The sequence below is a fragment of the Danio aesculapii genome, chromosome 13 (assembly GCF_903798145.1).
Source record: "Danio aesculapii chromosome 13, fDanAes4.1, whole genome shotgun sequence".
In the NCBI taxonomy this organism is placed as follows: Eukaryota; Metazoa; Chordata; class Actinopteri; order Cypriniformes; family Danionidae; genus Danio; species Danio aesculapii.
Window position 1 is genome coordinate 7,397,486 of NC_079447.1, and position 21,131 is coordinate 7,418,616.

Below are 21,131 nucleotides of genomic sequence, written 5' to 3' on the forward strand. Positions count from 1 at the left end.
GGAGTTTGCATGTTCTCCTTATGTTGGTGTGGGTTTCCTCCAGGTGCTCCAATTTTCCTCACAGTCCGAACACATGCGGTACAGGTAAACTGAATAAACTAAATTGGCCATGGAATGTGTGTGTGCGCGAATGTGAGAGTTTATGGGTGTTTTCCAGTACTGGGTTGCAGCTGGAAGGGCATCCGCTGTGTAAAACATATGCTGGAATAGTTGGTGATTCATTCCGCTGTGGCGACCCCTGATGAATAAAGGGACTAAGCCGAAGAAAAAAGAATGAATACAGTGTCTATAGCTAGAAAACAGTGCATTGCAACATCATTGTGACTTTAGAAGTGGCAAGAAACAGGCGGTTGATCACAAGACGACGTAAGAAACTATGAAGATGAGGTAACTGTACTCGAAGGGGGTGTTCATAAGACTGTCAATTTATGCATGCTTAAGACATCTGTTTTTAAGTGTCATTAGCTCAGTTGTTCCATTTTGAATGCAAAGGAGAGGTCTTAGTCTTGACATGTTGACATTGACAAGACAACATAACTTGTCATAAACCTGTCATAAACATGATGCCATTATAATTGTGGCATGAATTTTACAACAGCGTCATTAATATTTTTCCAAACCAAAATAAATTAGTCATTAATATAATAATAATAATAATAATAATAATAATAACAATAATACATTTTATTTCAAGCTTATTGACATGAAATTTTAATGACAAATTCAGCTTATGCCATAGAAAAAACGTGATCAAAATATCATGACAAAATATAATGGCCTCATGACGATCATGTTAACGTGTCTTGATTATTAAGGTGTCCTGACAGTCTTATGAACGCCCCCTTCAAGTAAAGTGTTACTGAAGAAATAACTCTAGTGATGTTTCTATAACTCTTGGCAAAAAAACCTTGCATTATGTTCCAGAAACGGACAGGGTTTTGAGCCATGAGGAGGAACAGATGGGAAAACTGGACTACAGTCATGGATAATGATAATGATGATGTGAAAATGTGGATCACGACGGATGAGGACACACTTCACTACAGCTCATTTTTACCTGTGTTGGACTCAAAACTGTCCAGACTGCGGCTGAAGGGGAGTAAACAACATCAGCGTGAGAAAACAGGCACTCTTAACTAAGGCTTCAACAGATCTTACACATTTTATTAACCTTTCTAAAGCCTTTTTAGGGGAAAATTTTTTACATCATCTCCCCTAGAGTTAAACTGTTGAGTTTTACCCATTTTGAATGGCAGGAGCACTTTTAGCGTAGCCTAGCAAAAATCATTGAACCAGATTAGACCATTAGCATCATGCTCTAAATATTTTTAAAAAGAGTTTATTTAATTCTTGACTCTTCTGTAGTAACAACACATACAAAGACCAATAGGAAATGTAAAGGTGCTATTTTATAGGCTGATAGGGCTAGCACTCTCATTCTGGCGTAATGATCAAGGAACTTTGGTGTGCGATGGCTGCAGCAGGCACAATAATATTGCGCAGTGCAGGGCGTAGCAACCGGGGGGGATGCGTCCCCACTTTTAGAGAGAGACCATTTAGAAAAAGGCGATTATTAATTATATGAACGTATGATCTCATACAGCCGTCCCCCCCCCCACTTTTAAAATGTCCGATACGCCCCTGGCGCAGTGGTATTATCTACGTAGTTACCTAGCTGGGGACTATTTTCAGGCTCTGCAAAATATCATAATTAAGCTTCTTAAGACACATCTTTTAAGGTAAAACATTTAATCTGTGATTATCTTGGTAAATTTTTATGCAAATTGAAAACTTTTTGCTTATTTATTGTTTTATTGATTATTGCGGTGTGAGTTTCAGCTTGTTACTGGTATTTTATGCAAGCTTGTAATTCTGACTTGGGTTGTGTTTTTATTTGTTGTTGTATATCTTGTAGCACTTTAAGAAAAGCGCATCATGAATACAATGTATTATTATTATTATTATTAGAATTTTTGAGCAAGATGCTAACGGTTCAATGCGTTTCAATGATTTATGCTAAGCTAAGCTAAAAGTGTCCCCCGCCAAACTGGGAGATCAGCTAAAGCGTTTTAAAAATGGTCAAATGCAACAGTTTCACTTTAGAGGAGTTGAGCCTATTTGCAAAGTGCAGTGTTCCTTTAAATGTTCCAGACCTCCTGATGGGAGTTTATTGAGCCCAAAGGTTACAGTCAGGTTAATGTTGAGGAATTGAGGTCAGTGTTGCAGATAATTGGTCAGATTACGTGAAACTGACCTCTTGACCACTAGAGGAAATGGCTGTATGATCCATTTTTGAGCAAGACTGAAGTCATTAACCACTATTAATCAGTCCATTCAGGATTTTACGGTAACATTTATTGTAATAATAAATTATATATTTATATTATTAATTATAATTATACTAGACTAATATAATTATATTATAACTATTAATTATAATTATACTAGACTAATATATATACATATACTGTATGCAGTTGAAGTCAGAATTATTAGCCCCCCATTGCATTTTGTTTTCTTTTTTAAATATTTTAAATATTATATGTTTAACAGAGCAAGGAAATTTTCACAGTATGTCTGATAATATTTTTTGATCTGGAGAAAGTTTTATTTGTTTTATTTTGGCTAGAATAAAAGCAGTTTTTAATTTTTTAAACACTATTTTAAGGTCAAAATTATTAGCCTCTAAGCTATATTTTTAAATGTCACTTTAAGCTGAATACTAGTATCTTGAAAAATATCTAGTAAAATATTATTTGTCATCATGGCAAAGATAAAATAAATCAGTTATTAGAAAAGAGTTATTAAAACTATTATGTTTAGAAATGTGTTTAGAAAAATGTGTTTATATTTAGAAGAAAAAATCCTCTTCGTTAAACAGAAATTGGGGAAAAAAAATAAACAGAGCTAATAACTCTGGGGGGCTAATAATTTTTACTATATTTATATATATATATATATACACTATTCAGATAGATAGATAGATAGATAGATAGATAGATAGATAGATAGATAGATAGATAGATAGATAGATAGATAGATAGATAGATAGATAGATAGATAGATAGATAGATAGATAGATAGATAGATAGATAGATAGATAGATAGATAGATAGATAGATAGATAGATAGATAGATAGATAGATAGATGTTGAAAATACACAAAATAATCTTGCTAAATTTTTCTAATTTTTATCACAAGAACCATTGGCCTTGCAAAATATTGGAGGGACTGATTAGTGACGACTAGTATTATTGTTGTATACTGTTGCTCTTTGTTAGCATGACTGCGTATGTTGGTTTTGTTTAGACAGTCACTTTAGATAAAAGAAAACAAAGTTAATAACATAAAACAGTAAAACAAAACATTTATAAAATAGGTGACACTTTACAATAAGATTGCATTAGTTAATGGTAGTTAATACGTTTGTTAACAAACAAACAATGAAGCATTCATGAAAAAAGTATAACACTATTATTATTATTATATCTTAGTTAACATTAGCTAATGAAAATACAGTCATTCATTGTTAGTTCATGCTAACGCAATCACTAATGTCATCAGGCTCAAATTTGGACGTAAATAAAGTAAATGTTGAACCAGAAATGCTGTACAAGTATTGTTGTTTACTATTAGTTTGTGTTAGTAAATACATTAACTATTGTATGAATTTAATATATTAACTAATGAAACCTTATTGTAAAGTCTGGGAATTTTTTTTTATGCATTATTAATAATTAATAATAATATTCTTATTATTAATATCATTATTAATACACTAATACATTGACTAATGAAACCTTATTTAAAGTGTAAAAATAGAGGGGGGGGGGGGGGGAATCATAATAAAAATATAGAAAATAAAATAGCTCAGCACAAAATACTGCAAATGCAGCACAGATTTTTATTTTCCTTCTATCCAGCCATAAGATCAATCTGACTCAAAGAGGTCAAACTTGAACTTCGGCACACAACAAAAGATCTACTACTATTTGTACATCAGGCGATGCACAGAAAATAGTTGATTACCACCAAAAATCTCTCAACTGACTTTGTTTTGAAGCATTTTGAAGTGACACAAGATCCTAAAACAGCTGCAGTTTTGATGGAAAGCACTTCAACAGACTTTAATCAGAGATTTTCTCAATCCCGATTCATCCCTGATTGGAAAACTTCGAGCACGTCAACAGATCTGGAGCTTCTCTTCTCACGCTTGCAGACTGAGAGCATGTTAAATGGAGATTAACGAAGTATTGCGTTTGATTAAAAAGCCAACCCTTTTAATTACTGCTCATGACAAATAATCAGTGGCGTGCGGAGATGGACTAAAGCTCATCTCATAATCTCTCAGGAGCGACGCTCAGTGTGTCTGGATGAATAATGAGCGTCATTAGTAATCATTAAACCGCTGGTGTTTGCTTTGCAGAATGAAACCACTGTTAATTAGTGTCAGTACAATACCATAGTATGCAATGATAGTTCATTAAGACATGAGCTATAATCATTTGACATCCGAACTGTGTGGTTTGTGTGTATTGGTATGCAGGAATTCTATAAAATATACATACGCTCTAATAAAAGGCTCAATTTATGAGGGGTCCCAGATTTCTTTAGTATCTCGATATTATTGCTGTGTGTGACTTTCCAACATTAAAACATTCTTCTGTCTAAGTTTAATGTGTGAACTCTGTTATTAATGCATGTCAAATTCATAAGTAGAAGAAAATAATGTTCATTTGTTTTGTTTAATGTTTGTCGATCTCAAATATCAGATTTAATGCAATATTGAAAATAGTCTAATGAATATGGTAACACTTTATTTTGATGGTCCATTTGAGTATTAGTAGACTGTCTGTTTAATATCTGTTGATACTCTTCCTTCAACAGACATTTAACTCACTAGGCTTGTGCCGGAATTCGGTAATGCGATAAATCACGGTAATGAATATGCAGGATATTGTTATCGCGGGCACTTCAAAATACAGTGAAAAATAATAGATCCGAATTTATATTCTTAGAACGCGCCTTAGCTTATTTTCCATCAACCGCTTGAAGAAACACTGCGTATATGCTGCGCAGAACTGATGCGCACTCTGATGTAAACAATCCCCACATGTAGAAGCACTGTGTGCACGCAGTGCGCGCCGCCGCTGCCACCGCACTATAATCCTCACACGAAGAAGAAGCATGGCGGAAAGAGGAATGCTGCCGACAATTTATCCCCCTTCAGCTTATTTTCCATCAACCGCTTGAAGAAACACTGCGTATATGCTGCGCAGAACTGATGCGCTCTCTGATGTAAACAATCCCCGCATGTAGAAGCACTGTGTGCACGCAGTGCGCGCCACCGCTGCCACCGCTCTCTAATCCTCACACGAAGAAGAAGCATGGCGGAAGGAGGAACGCTGCCGACAATTTATCCCCCTTTTAAAAAAAAAGTCAGAGGTTTGGAAATATTTTGGGTTCCAAAAAAATGCAGAGGGATTGCTGATCGAAGACGGTTTCCCTTTGCACATTCACTTTGATATAATTGCTCAAGTTTACTTTTATATTGTGTATTGTTTTATTTATATTTATTTGTATTTAAATGTTTGAAGTACTTTTAGTTAATTAAAAAGTTATTAAAGTTACTAAGTTGACGAAACTGAAGTTTTTTGAGTTTTTTTACCTGTTTCTCTAGTAAAATTACAATATCGTGATAATACCGTATACCGTGATAAAAGCTCAATCAATTAATCGCAGCATGAAAATGTGATACCGGCACATGCCTATAACTCACTATAAGAAACATTGCAAGTACATGTCAACTTACACCAACCCTAACCCCAACCTAACAGTCTACTTATAATCTAATGAGAATTAGTTGGCATGTAGATGCAATGTAACTTAAATTCAACAAACAGACCATCAAAATAAAGTGTGACCATAAATACATACTTAACTGAGAAGAAGGGGCAAAATGGTGGTTCATATTCCACATTCCTAATCCCAATATGTATTTATACACTGCAAAAAATGCTTTTTGTCTTGTTTCTAGCCCAAATATCTAACAATTCTCAAAATCAAGATGTTTTTTCTAGACAAGCAAAACATATTGTCTTGTTTTCAGAAATAATACGTACAAATAAAGTGAAGTTTTCCTTAAAACAATCTAAATATTCTGCCTAGTGGTGGATTTAAGCATGGGCAATATGGGCGATCGCCCTGGGCGGCAACTTGTTGGGGAAGGCATGGGGGGACAGTGTAAAAAAAAAAAACGCAAAAACGTGCCCCAGTAAAAATCACGAGATATACTGTACGATTTACTTTATGCAAGTGTATTAAATTAGAGTGATGTCAGAATGAAGACATTAGGGGCAATTGTAATTTGGCGTCTTTTTCAAGTGCGGGTTTGTTTTTCTCTATGTGCAACCGAAACAACGCTGGTGATAATAAACTGATGCCTGCGCGCAGAAAACCATTCCACTCTGCTCCTGCTCTCGGTGTGAATCTCAGTTGTTTACATGCACACTGATAAAATACTGGCTGCTCATACGCTGTGAAACCGGAGCAACAGTCTTTTATGTAGAGGTGTCGGCACGCAGCGAGTTTTGAAAGTCTACAATACTAAAGTTTATATAATATGATGATGATACTTTGACTAAGCATGGCTATGAAGCAGTAAGGAGGGATAATAAGCCAGGGAGGTAAGACTTCATAACATAAATTCTTATCCATGAGTTGGGTCTAAGACAACAGATAATGCTATAAAACATATATATTTTTTGTATTCTATAGAATTGCAAGAATTATTTATAATAATAATAATAATAATAATAATTGTATTTATTTAAAGTAAATATAAATAAATAGTTATTTTTATTGAAAATAAATATATTTAAATGTATTTATAATGGCGACGCATTGGCGCAGTAGGTAGTGCTGTCGTCTCACAGCAAGAAGATCACTGGTTCCAGCCTCGGATGGGTCAGTTGACGTTTCTGTCTGGAGTTTGCATGTTCTCTCTGCGTTCGCGTGGGTTTGCTCCAGGTGCTCCGTTTACCCCCAAAGACATGCGGTACAGGTGAATTGGGAAGGCTAAATTGTCCGTAGTGTGTGAGACGAGTGAGTGTGTATGGATGTTTCCCAGAGATGGGTTGCGGCTGGAAGGGCATCTGCTGCGAAAAACATACGCTTGATAAGTTGGCGGTTCATTCCGCTGTGGCGACCCCGGATGAATTAAGGGACTAAGCTGAAAAGAAAATGAATGATAATAAATGTATTTATAATAAATATTTAAAATATATATTTAAATTTATATATTTAAATTACTTATTTAAATATTTAAAATATATTTAAAGTCAACCACATCGTGTCTTCTTTATTTCTCCAGGGATGAGGGAAGTGGGTGTATTTGGGGTGGTTCGCCCAGGGTGCTATTTAAACTAGAACTGCCACTGAATCTGCTAATGGGGTAAGCAAAATAATGTTTTTTCTATTTGAATTTTTGCTTACCTTATTGGCAAATTATTTTGTTGTTTTAAAGACAGAGACTCACATGATTTTACATTTACATTTAGTCATTTAGCAGACGCTTTTATCCAAAGCGACTTACAAATGAGGACAAGGAAGCAATTTACACAACTATAAGAGCAGCAGTGAACAAGTGCTATAGACAAGTTTCAGGTGTGTAAAGTCTAAGAAGCAAAGCATTAGTAAAAAATTTTTTTTTTTTTTTTTTTTTTTGAGAGAGAGAGAGAGAGAGAGGGCACAGTTAGTGGTATAGCTAGAGAGGCAGTTGCAGATTAGGAAGGAAAGTGGAGACTAAACAGTTGAGTTTTTAGTCGTTTCTTGAAGACAGCAAGTGACTCTGCTGTTCTGATGTAGTTTGGGAGTTCATTCCACCAACTGGGCAGATTGAATGTTGACTTTATATATTATATATTTTGACTTTATATATTATATATTACTTTATCTATTATTTCTGAAAACAAGACAATATTTTTGCATGTCTGGAAAAAGCTGATCTAAAAAATGTAGATTTTTGATTTAAGAATAACAAAAACTGTAAGTAAAAAAAGCATTTTTGCAGTGTAATTGAAAAAGAGAATGGATACCTATTCTCTGATGTAACGAAGCCTTGAAAATGACGTAGAAACACCACCATAAAACAGCTAAGTGGTGTATTTTTACAACTTTCAATACTATGTTTTATGTTAAAGTCAATGGTCCATAAAAAAGAGAAAAATCTGCAAAAAATGTGTTTAAAAAGCGTTTAACATTGGAGATTCATAAGAGTTTTAGACTGTTCATAAATAAAGTTCAATTTGTTGCATCTAGAAAATGGCTCAAATATGTAATGATCTGTACTGTATGTGTCCTACTGTATATAAAGATAAAGGGTCTAGTAAAAAACTATTGGTACAGTAAAAAGGGTCCAAATTGTATTATTAGTATATTCCACTGATCATCATTGTAAGTTAATACATTTGATGCATCCATAATTGTGGCTGAGAAAGCCCTCAAACTGAATATAAAAAAAGTGTAAAGACCGCTCATTCTGTATGTGCCTATGTAAAGTTCAAAGGTCTAATAAAAGATTGACACAGTAAAAAGGGTTCAAATTTGGTGTATTATTAGTATATTACACCGATCATTTTTATAAATTGATGAATTTGATACATTCATAATTGTAATGGAGAAAACGAATATAAACAAATTGAATAGAAAAACGTAATGACTGCTTATTCTGTATGTACCTATGTAAAGTTCAAAGGTCTAGTAAAAATGATTGGTGTTGCAAAAACAGTAACAATTTGGTGTATCATTGGTATATTACACTGAATATAATTTTAAATTGATAAATTTGATGCACCCATAATTGTAAGGGTGAAAATTAATAAAAAACTAAATGAATAGAAAAACGTTTCGACTGCTCATTCTGTTTGTGCCATGTAAAGTTCAAAGGTCTAGTAAAAATGATTGGTGTTGCAAAAACAGTTCAAATTTGGTGTATCTTTAGTTTATTACACTGAACATAGTTATAAATTGATGAATTTGATGCATCCATAATTGTAATGGAGAAAACGAATATAAACAAATTGAATAGAAAAACGTAATGACTGCTTATTCTGTATGTACCTATGTAAAGTTCAAAGGTCTAGTAAAAATGATTGGTGTTGCACAAACAGTTCAAATTTGGTGTATCTTTAGTTTATTACACTGAACATAGTTATAAATTGATAAATTTGATGCATCCATAATTGTAAGGGTGAAAATTACTAGAAATTATTTGAACAGAAAAACATAATGACTGCTCATTCTGTATGTACCTATGTAAAGTTCAAAGGCCTAATAAAAAAGACTGGCACAGTCAACATTGTTCAAATTTGGTGTATTATTAGTATATTACACTGATCATTGTTATAAATTGATAAATTTGATGCATCCATAATTGTAAGGGAGAAAATTAATAAAAACGAAATGAATAGAAAAGCATTTCGACTGCTCATTCTGTTTGTGCCATGTAAAGTTAAAAGGTCTAGTAAAAAAGATTGGTGTTGCAAAAACAGTTCAAATTTGGTGCATCATTAGTATATTACACTGAACATAGTTATAAATTGATAAATTTGACGCATCCATAATTGTAACAGAAAATTAATAGAAAAGAATTGAATAGAAAAATGTATCGACTGCTCATTCTGTATGCGCCATATGTAAAGTTCGAAGGTCTAATAAAAAAGATTGGCACAGTAAAAACAGTTCAAATTTAGTGTATCATTAGTATATTACACTGAACATAACTATAAATGGATAAATTTGATGCATCCATAATTGTAACTGAGAAAATTAATAAAAATGTATTGACTGCTCATTCTGCACAGTATGTGCCTTACGTAAAGTTTAAAGGTCTAGTAAAAAAATATTAGTACAGTCAAATAGGTTCAAAATTGGTGCTTCATTAGAATATTCCACTGTTGATAATTGTAAATGTATAAATTTGATGCATTCATAATTGTGGCTGAGAAAGGCCTCCACAAACTGAATAGAAAAGCGTAATGAGCCATACGTATGTGCCATATGTGAAGGACTAGTAAAAAAGATTGGTACAGTAAAAAGGGTTCAAATTTGCTGTTTCATTAGAGTATTAGATTGTTTATTAATGTCAACTGTCAAGTTTGATGCAATCTTGAATGTGGCTGAGAAAGACCTCTACCAATTTGAGCAGAGAGTGCATTATGACTACTTATTCTGAACTGCACCTTATATGAAGTTCAAGGGTCCAGTTAAATTAGCACATTAAAAAGTGTTCAAAACTTGGGTATTCTTAGAATATTTGACTGTTTGTCTTAATAAACTATCAAATTAAATGCATCCTTGAAAAAACCTTTGCAAATAGCTTTGAGTCTTGCAAATCTAAGACTCATTATTAAATATCAAATATGATGGATTTTTGAACATGGCTGGGAAATGTCTCTATGAATTCAAATTCAATACTTCATATTTTAAATATAAAATGTACGCTTTTGCTAGTTTCGGAGTTTACAAAAGTGGATTGTCTAAATTATACAAGCCATTAAATTTGGCATTTTAACTTTCAGTTTTATCGTCTTCCAAAACAGTTTGACAAATTGTACACCAATTCTCTGAATAGCTCTGTTTCAACTCCACATGTCTTTTTCTTTGAAGTACATGGATGTAGAGTGGAGAGTAAAAAAACTGTTTATGTAATACCAACCAAAGAGTTTATTCTCAGAGCTGAATGTGTCCATCATAAATACCGCTGTGAAAACATAATGGAGCACCAAGAATAGTCGTGCCCTGTGCTCCAAATCTGTGCTGGAGTTATAATAAAGTTCACTGCACAGGGTGCTGTGGTGCGAAAGTGCAGTTTGGTGTATCGGTTACAATGAAAGGTTATACTCAACAGTACCAGATATGCAATTGTACTAACCTTGAGAAAGCCTCATCTAGACCATCCTCAAGCTCCTGCAAAAACACCACAGAGATTATTAATTTTGTTTTTGTTATTTTAATATTAAAAATAATAATGTTTGTTTGTGTAAGTGTGTTCTTACCCATACAGTGTTGTTGTTTTCTGTGCTGCGGTTCTGTATTGGGTGTGCGGCGTCTTTCCCTAAGCGTTCTTTTACACCACATTCAAGGTCCAGTAGATCCCCAGTGGCCACCTCTACACAAAGCATAAACACATGAATAATAAAATGTTACAAAATAAATGATAATGTGCAAATAAATGCGATAAATAGATGTACATTTTCATTTATAATTACAAAAAGTAAATATATTGAAGGCATGTTAAAATAAATGAATAAATAAGTATAAGCAAACAAAAGCAAAAATGTAAATGTATTTTAGTTATTCTATAAAATCAATGCAAATCAATAAAATTTTATAAATGCAAATGATCAGAAATAAATGAATTACAGAAATTAATATTTACATTATTTTTTTATAAATGAAAGTAAAATAAGTTAAATTAAAACCAGAAAATTAAAGCAAAGAATAAAAGAATAAATTAATAAATGTATGAATAAATAAATCAATATATGAATAAATAAATACATGCAAATCATTAAAATAAAAAAGTAATTTGAATTTCAATAATTCAAATAAATAAATGAAAAACAAATAAATTTTACTAACTAAAAAACCAATAAGTTAAATCAATTAGTAAATTAATCAATTAATTAATGTACAGATGTAAGAGCAAACAAACAAACAAAATAAACAAATAAATAAATTAAAATGACATTTATTTCTTCTTACAAATGGCTAAATGCACAAATAAATATTTAGACATTTAAAAAAAAAAGAGTTCTGAATCCCAAGTCTGATTGGATGAGCCCCATTTAAAGCTGTTGACAAAAATTGCTCCTTGTTCCTTGGCGATCACAACAAGCCTTCCTATATAACATGTCAGATTTATTTTTTCATCTATATAAAGACTTCCTCTCCTCCTGCAGCAACACAAGGTGAGCACAATGGTTACAGTTCATAAATCAGCCTCTGAATACTATCCTTTCCCATGTCCAGTGATCATACAGATCTGTCCATGCAGAGAATCGATCCTCAACATCACGCCAAGACAAGTTTGAGGACTTAATAGCATGATCACATGTTTCCATACCTTCATATCGTATGTGCATGCATTTATTTATTTATTTGCATGTAATTGTAATTTTTTTGATTATATAATACCATATATATAATGATTATATAATATATATTTTTTATATAAAATATTGTATATTTTGTTTTCTTTAGTACATGTTTAAAGTTTCTAAACAATTAATAAAGACAGTGTTTTTAAAAAATCAAAGCATGCATGATCGCATCTCTCCATTGTGCGGTTTCACCTTAATTCTGTTCAATTCTGAGCTGTGAAACGTGTCCATCTCCACCCCGTTCTCAAATTTCATGAGCCGAGATCAGATACTGTGTGTGTGTGTGTGTGTGTGTGTGTATACACCTTGTATTACTCACATTGTGGGGACCAAATGTTCCTAAAAGTATAGCAATAACAGTATAATTTGAACATATAATTTGTGTGTCTCTGTGTGTGTGGACCTGGTATTTCTCACTAAATGGGGACCAAATGTATCCACAACTATAGTAATACCAATCATTTTTCACCTTGTGGGAATATTATTTTGTTCCCCATGAGGAAAACCACTTCAAAATCACACAGAATGAAGGGTTTTGAAAAAATTCTGATTGTTTCCTGTCAGGGTTGAGTTTGGTGCTGCGGTTGCTGTTGGGGGATTGAATATACAGCTTGCACAGTATAAACATTATTATGGGTCTATGAGAGGTCCCCATAAAGATATCTGTGCAAGTCTGTCTGTATGTATCTGTGTGTATATGAACTGGTTTTGGTGGCTTACGAGCAGTGCTTAATTTGTGAATTGCGAGGTCCCGGAACAGATCGGGGTAACGGATCGAGCATGCTACCCGAGGATGGAGAGGTGTCGCGCACGGAAGTGGAGAGTGAGGAGTGTGGGTTTGGTGGTGTATAGCGGAGGGCTGTCGGAGACGAAAGTGAAGAGGGTTGGGGAGTCGCGGAAGAAAGTGAAAGTGAACAGCGGACAGGGGAGGAGGGCGGTTGAAGAGGGGGATTAGTAAAACGAGGCACAAATTAAGCCCTGCTTAATGAGGACACTAATTTGTATAATGACATAGGTGTGACCTAGGTATTACAATGTTGAGGTGGTTTATGAGGACATATCTTGTGTCCTCGTAATTCATTCATTTATTTCAGTCAGCTTAAGGCTGATTTATACTTCTGCATCAAGCACACGCGTATGCTACGCCACAACCTGCGCGTGGTCGCACAGCCCTTGCCGTGGCCGTCATGCACCTCTCCAAAAACGTAACTACACGTCACAACGACAACGACATAGCCCAAGCTTTGTGATTGGTAAGTTTGGTATCGCTGACGAGCATGGCCGAGAGCCGAGCGAGCCTGATAGAGCGAGTGTTTACAAGTGTCAAGTCCCATGAAGGAGCTCCAGACAGAGACTTTTGTTCTGTGTTCACCTTATTATTAAAAGTGTTGCATGTCCGCCGGTTCCTGCCTCAAAATGAGCGAGTTTAAGCTACTTGCACATTAAGGTAGCGTTCAGAAAAAACAAAACACTAGCAAAGATACTTGTCACAGAGGAACATAAAAACTTCACGGGCAGCTAGCGTTTCAGAAGTGTTACTGCAGAGCAACACAAACAGGGCGCAGAAGTAGAAATGCATTAGATGCGTCATGGGTACCCGATTACTCTACGCAGAAGTATAAACCAGGCTTTAGCCTCTGATTTAGTTAGTTTACATGCAAACTCTACACAGAAATGCCAACTGGCCCAGTCGGGACTCGAATCAGCAACCTTCTTGCTGTGAGGCGACCACATCACTAACCACTGAGCCATTGTGTTGCCCTGCTCGTAATTCAAAACTTTTAAAAATCATACCTAATATGATTAATATCATGCTTGACATTATTAATACTTATTCAACCTTTTTGTCACAGGTTACGTGTGAGCATGGGCGCCGCTAGGGGGAGAAAGTTAGGATGAATGTACTTACGATTAGGGGGCCAAATATTTTCCTACTACTTACTATTAGGGGGCCCAAGCAAACAACCCCAACCACCCAAATCTACCCGCAACACTTAACTTTAGTCCGCGACACCCCCAACATATCCCATCAGGAATGTTGTCATAGGGCTCGTACCGGCCCGCGGCGCCCCTGTCTGTGAGGGTTTAGGGGTAGGGGTGGGTTAAGGTATTTTTTTAAGTATTTTTCTGCTTGTTTAAACTACTTATTACATATGAGTTGAGCCAACACGATTCTTAAATTTTTTTTGGAGGGGGGCAACTAAATTTTTTTATTTTCAATCCACTGAAATTTGTAAAAACGATTAGAAGTGAAGTGAACTTAATCGATTTGTATTGCGATAACATGAGGGAATTGTGTGGAACCCAGCATTTATTACAGTGTATAATAAGTGGTTTTTAAACAATAAAACACATTATGTTTATGAAGAGTCCTCATAAACCACCAAAACTAATGTGTGTGTGTGTGCGTGTGTGTGTGTGTGTGTGTGTGTGTTTGCAGGAATCATGTTTCTGATATCTGATGGGATTTAGGAACACACAGGGCTTTATCCATGCACACACACACACACACACACACACACACACACACACACACACACACACACACACACACACACACACACACACACACACACGTCTGTCTCTAGCACACGGATGGCTGGTCCTCAAGGGTTCATTCGTTCACTCGACTCTGTCATCTAAGATTATTTCTGTAACCTGGCAAACTGAGAAGCATTCAGGGTCCTTTGGCACACTGAGCACCTCGGCTCAGTGATGGTGTCAGATGATCCTTCCTGGGTCTACTAGTATTACTACTGGAAGGATCTTTTTCTTTTACAGAATGCCCTGGTATTATCCACACCCTCTCTGGACAGCTCAGTTGAGATTATGTTGGCGTGTTGTGAAAGGAAAACATGTCATTTATTCCTGTGGTTCAAAACTCAGTTGTCAGCATCATCACCCCGGGCTTCAGTGTCTCATGATCATTCGCTTTAGCAACATATTATGATTTCATCAATGCTAAAGTTGTGCTGCTGCATGTGATGTATGTGTGTGTGGTGTGTGTGTGTGTTCACCTCCTTTCATGCTGCTAAGGCTGGCTGAACTCTCGGACTGAGAGCTGCTGGCCGCCTCTCCATCTGAGCCACATTTCACCTGCTTCTCTTTCTCTGAAAACAAGAGTGCATTGACAAAGCATTCAGTCAACATGTTCTTCATTTGAGTGATAGATCATAGAACGATATATAGAAAAATAGATAGGATGATAGAATGAATGATACACAGAACGACAGACGATAGAAAAATAGAATGAACGATAGAATGATAGATGGAACGACATAGGACGATAGATGGATGGATGGATGAATAAATGGATGGATGGACAAAATGATGGAACGTTGGATGGATGGATGGAATGATGGATGGTTAGACAGACAGAATAATGGAACGATGGATGGATGGATGATGGATGGATGGATGGATAGACAGACAGAATAATGGAACGATGGATGGATGGATGATGGATGGATGGATGGATGGATACATAGACAGAATGATGGAACTTTGGATGGATGGATGTAACGATGGATGGATACATAGAATGATGGAACGTTGGATGGATGGAACGATGGATGGATAGACAGAATGATGGATGGATGGATGGATGGATGGATGGATACATAGACAGAATGATGGAACGTTGGATGGATGGATGGATGGATGGATGGATGGATGGATGGATGGATAGACAAAATGATACTACGATAGATGGATGGACAGACAGATTGATTTAATGATGGAAGGATTAATGGAAGGATGGCTGGACAGAATGTATACAAAGATGATGGATAGACTGATGGATGAATAGATGGATGTAACGATGGATGGATACATAGAATAATGGAACGTTAGATGGATGGATGGATGGATAGATGGATGGATAGACAGAATGATGGAACGATGGATGGATGGATGGATGGATGGATGGATGGATGGATGGATGGATTGAACGATGGATGGATAGACAGACAGAATGGATGGAACGAACGATGGATCAATGGATAAAACGATAATTGGACAGACAGACAGAATGGATGAAATGATGGATAGCTAGACAGAATGATGGATGGACGGACGGAACGATCGATAGATAGACAGACAGGATGGTACGATGGATGGATGGCTGGATGGACAGAGAGACAGACAGACTGAATGATGGATGGATAAATAGCTACATAGACAGATAGATCTGCATAGCTGTGAATGAGGTCAGTGAGTGTAAATGCTCATGAGGTCCAGAAGAAACCATCCTTAAATGTGCATTTGAATATTTAACACATTACATAAAACACTGCTGGCCTTGATCTCTGCCTCAATTAATGAGATGGAAATGAAACCCCCTGAAACACAGTAAAAGCGGTGGCCAGCTCCTGGAGGAAATGAAGGAACTCTGCTGAGCGAGACCACTCTGACCCACACATCTTCTTCCTGCAGTATCTGCTGCTTCTCTTTCTGTTTGCACACTCATAAACCTCACTGTAGAGCTGCTGTCAAGAAGCCTTATGGTGCTTCATAATGTATGCTTTATAATTTTTCCTGTCCTTTAGAGTGTTATTCATTTTTGCATATCTAAAATCTCCAAAACACACACATCAACGCATACACATAGACACACACAGAAACGCTCAGACACACATGCAGACATGTTCAAACATGCAGTAAATGACATGCATGTTCTGCTGATTTGTACGGCTGGAGCTGCTCTAATTTGCAAACCCTCAAATCTCTTTCTTATCGTCCATTCTTCTCTTCTTGGTCTACAAGCCACTGCCTTTTTTAAAGTCATAAAAGCACACACTCACAGGGCCCGGAGCATTATAGATAAAAATAATAACCTCCTTTAGATGAAGAGCCTGGTGTGAAATTCTATGGGCCCTGTTATACACCCGGCACAATAAGGTGCAAGACATGTTTTGCACGATTTGGTGCTATTTTCAGACCAGCGCAACCTTAGTTTTGCGCCATTTTATTTAAATAGCAAATCCATTTGTGCCACTTTGTTGACTCATGGGTGTGCCGGTCTATAAAGCAGGTGTGTTAAGGCGCATTGTTGGCATGTTGCTATTTTGAGGAACTGAAATAGACAATAGGGTGACTTCAGGGCTGGGCCATACCCATCTCGTTTTTCACAGGATTCTCCTGTATTTTACAATTCTATCCCGATATTATCCTGTGAAGGTATTTTACCATATTTCACCTGTATTTTTAATCTTTCTTTGAAAGGGGGCAATAAACATCAACAAATAATAACTTGACTTCTAGTTGATCATTTGGAGAAGTGGCAAAAGGTAGATTTCTCTGATGAATCATCTGTTGAACTGCATCCCAATCATCACAAATACTGCAGAAGACCTGTTGGAACCTGCATGGACCCAAAATTCTCACAGAAATTAGTCAAGTTTGGTGAAGGAAAAATCCTGGTTTGAGGTTATATTCAGTATGGGGGCGTGCGAGAGATCTGCTGTTATGACTAAAGTTTATTTATTTTTTTTTTTTGTTGTGCATTGCACGCGTCTTTTTCTTTGTCTCGCCTTCTTCCATAGGCTCCCACTCTAACGTGATCCAGACACTGATTGGCTGCTGGTCGCGGACGCCTTTAAAAAGGAACTTCCAGCAGTGTTCGGAGAGCTCATTTGTGGTGCGACGGTTGCTGGGAGTGGAGCTCTTGGATTTCCGACGACGACCAACATTTAATCTAGTACCATTGTTCATGTGTTCAACTTTTTGAGAGTTTGAGCTTGTAGGGGTGGCCTGCTTATTTATTTGATTACTTTTGACTATGTTTATGTTTAGGGAGAAAGGTAAGCTTCCTGTATTTTTCTTTAAATATTCACAGGTAATTTAGTTCATTTACTTTGCAGATTCTTTTGTTTGTTATTTTGGCCTGTGGCCACCCTAAAGAGATGCTCATTTAAAATTACTATTTTTCTATAATAAATCTATTCAATTACCCTCAACTGAGTGTCCGAGTTTGGTTGTCGACTGAAGGGAATCTTTTGCATTAAGTTTTTGTTTTGTTTGGGAAATCCACCACCCAAAACATTTGTTTTTTCTGTTAATTATGCCCATGTTGTTTTCGCCTAGACGTGGGGCATAATATCTGCAGAGTGGACGGCAACATCAACAGCCTGAGGTATCAAGACATTTGTGCTGCCCATTACATTACAAACCACAGGAGAGGGCAAATTCTTCAGCAGGATAGCGCTCCTCATACTTTAACCTCTAGATCAAAGTTCCTGAAAGCAAAGAAGGTCAAGGTGCTCCAGGATTGGCCAGCAAAGTCACCAGACTTAAACATTATTGAGCATGTCTGGGGTAAGATGAAGGAGGAGGCATTGAAGATGAATCCAAAGAATCTTGATGAACTCTGGGAGTCCTGCAAGAACGCTTTCTTTGCCATTCCAGATGACTTTATTAATAAGTGATTTGAGTGATTGCAGAGATGTATGGATGCAGTCCTCCAAGCTCATGGGAGTCATACACAATATTCATTCTGTTTCCACTGCACCATGACTTTATATTCTATACTGTACATTATTTCTGTTAATTGACAACACTTTAAGCAAAGTCAGACCTTATTGTCCTAATTAAATAATTAAAAATCAAGGCATGATCATATTTTATTTTGGTAAAATAAGCGTAATCTAGAGGCCTTTGCCTTTCATATAAGCCACTTCTGATACCAAATGATCAAATAAAAGTTATTAAGTTATTATTTGTTGTTCCTAAAATTGGATAGACGACAAGACTATTGTCAGGTAATGTATATTTATACACATCTGCAGAAGTAACTGTAAAAATCCTAGACTCAACGTGGGCCTAGTCAAAATGTTCAATAATACTCTAAAATGTTTGATGTTTTGTCACTTTTGGAAAAGTCCTATGAATAAAGTTGGAGAAAAAAATAATAAAACAGAGTGTAAAGAAGTCTTTGAGAGTACTGTACCTTCTTTAGCAGTCTGCCAGAACTCAAAAGCAACACGAAAGGCCTGAGCCACCGTCAGCGTCACCGCCTGAGCCTGAAACATACAGGAAAAACGGAAGAAGGGCTTTTTTTGTGTGTGTATAGAGAAATACGGTGCTCTGATGTCAGAGTTTCTGTCAGAGGAAGTGTGGTCTTAACGCATAATGCTATATATAGATGAGAGGAAAGACAGGGAGTGTCTTACACACATGAACACACACGCACTCACCACTTTCCTCTTGGTGCAGAGATACGCGTGGCATTCCAGTGTCTCGTTGCGTTGACTCTGAGCGATGTAGGCAAACACTTTATCATGCATCTTATCAGCTGTGCAGTACGATATCCTACACACAGGACATGAGACAAGACAAAAATTCAAACCGTTTTCCATCATTCCACCGGTTGAATGAGTGCATCATCCGGTAATTAAAGTGCTCCCATTATTTTTGAACACACTACTTACACTATTTATACTGCAAAATGGCGTAGAATAGTGCGTAAGTATGCGATTTGGGATTGGGACGCACCTTGTGTCTAAATTTACTCCTCTGTTAACCTGTCTCATCTCTGATCTCTGTCTTTCTGACGGCAAGCTGGAAGGGGCGGAGCTAACAACCTGCTCCTACGATTGGCTGTTATTTTTTCCTTAAACTAAATTAGTATACATAAATTTATTTTGTTTATTATATTACTAAAGGCTTGGAGATTTGTAAATAATTCGATTATACTGCTCTAATTAATATTATAAATAATTATTTAAGTCTATTTCACTAGGGTTACACTTGCTTTTTCATTGAAATGTGGCAGTCACTGCGCGTTTGCGAAAGCGGAAATGCAAACGGTAATGCAGGATTTGCAATTGCATTTGAAAATTGTCCGAGATATACTTCCATTCCCTTTAGCCCTACACCTTCAAGCTAAAGAGAATTGGGACACCCCTACCCCTTCAAGTGAATGTGCAAAACGAGGGGTAGGGGGAAGGAGAAGGGCTAGGGGGTAGAATTGGAATTGGGCCTAAATTATCAACATAATGAGAGAAAAAAATTAAGATTAATGAGAGTTTGTGTCTTTTTGTTTCTTTAATGATAGCAGCACATGAACAAAACCTGACCCAATATTGAGCTTCACTGAAAAAAAAGAAATGAATACTCACTTTCATTTGGTTAGTAGTACCATAAACCCTAAAATATTCTGTTTAAATGAGAGAACAAAGAGATGAAAATGTAAACGAAAAAGAGGAACAACTCCAGATGTTCTCCATTGAGCATAACACACCCACAGTCCATCATCCACAGCTAAATCACTTTATACACACACCCAAATATAACAGTTCTGCATTCCGCACTCAATCAGCACTACCCTACCATACCATACGACACACACACACACGCACACGCACACGCGCACACACACACACACACACACACACACACACACACACACACACACACACACACACACACACACACACACACACACACAGCATAGTTTCTCTATGACTGCATGCATGCTCTAGTTTCCTGTTGACAAAGGGCAACAAACTTATGAACTCCTCCAGTGCTGATTTCTCCCCTCAGCTTTGAGTGACAGCTAGCTCAGCCTATCAGAGTGCAGCACACAGCAGTGAGGGGCGGGACTAATGATGGCCATCAGTCCTGTTTTATTTCAGACACGCATGCTTTGCCTGTTCTATCCATTTTGCCAATGATGTTACCAGAGCTGAACTGTTGTGCACCCACGAACAACACATAACATGGTTTCATTTCTGAATGAATCAGGTGAACGAATGTCTTTGTGAAGACGTTTTGCTGCCACCTACTGGCAGTTTTAGTTTCTAAGGGTGTGTCTGAAGCGTTTTTGTGCTGCAAGAATGCCGGCTGAGCATTTGTTTTTCATGTTGTCAAGGAAAGCACTATTCCCTATTGCAATGCACTACTTTTACATTGTTTTTCTATTTAAATGCACTTTAAGGATATGTGTGACTTTGTATTTCAACTTTAAT

General features: G+C 36.4%; 1 protein-coding gene across 1 annotated transcript in view; it reads right to left on the reverse strand.

Annotated features, from left to right (window-relative positions):
- Nucleotides 1–19,694, reverse strand: part of ldlrap1b (low density lipoprotein receptor adaptor protein 1b) — a 33,610-nt gene extending 13,916 nt beyond the window's left edge. The window contains exons 1-6 of the mRNA XM_056471428.1: nt 19,657–19,694; nt 19,359–19,473; nt 19,112–19,184; nt 15,183–15,275; nt 11,059–11,171; nt 10,935–10,969 (exon numbers count right to left, since the gene is read on the reverse strand). Coding sequence (XP_056327403.1) covers nt 10,935–10,969; nt 11,059–11,171; nt 15,183–15,275; nt 19,112–19,184; nt 19,359–19,473; nt 19,657–19,694 — 467 coding nt within the window. The remainder of the gene's footprint in view (nt 1–10,934; nt 10,970–11,058; nt 11,172–15,182; nt 15,276–19,111; nt 19,185–19,358; nt 19,474–19,656) is intronic.
- Nucleotides 19,695–21,131: the final 1,437 nt, after the last annotated feature.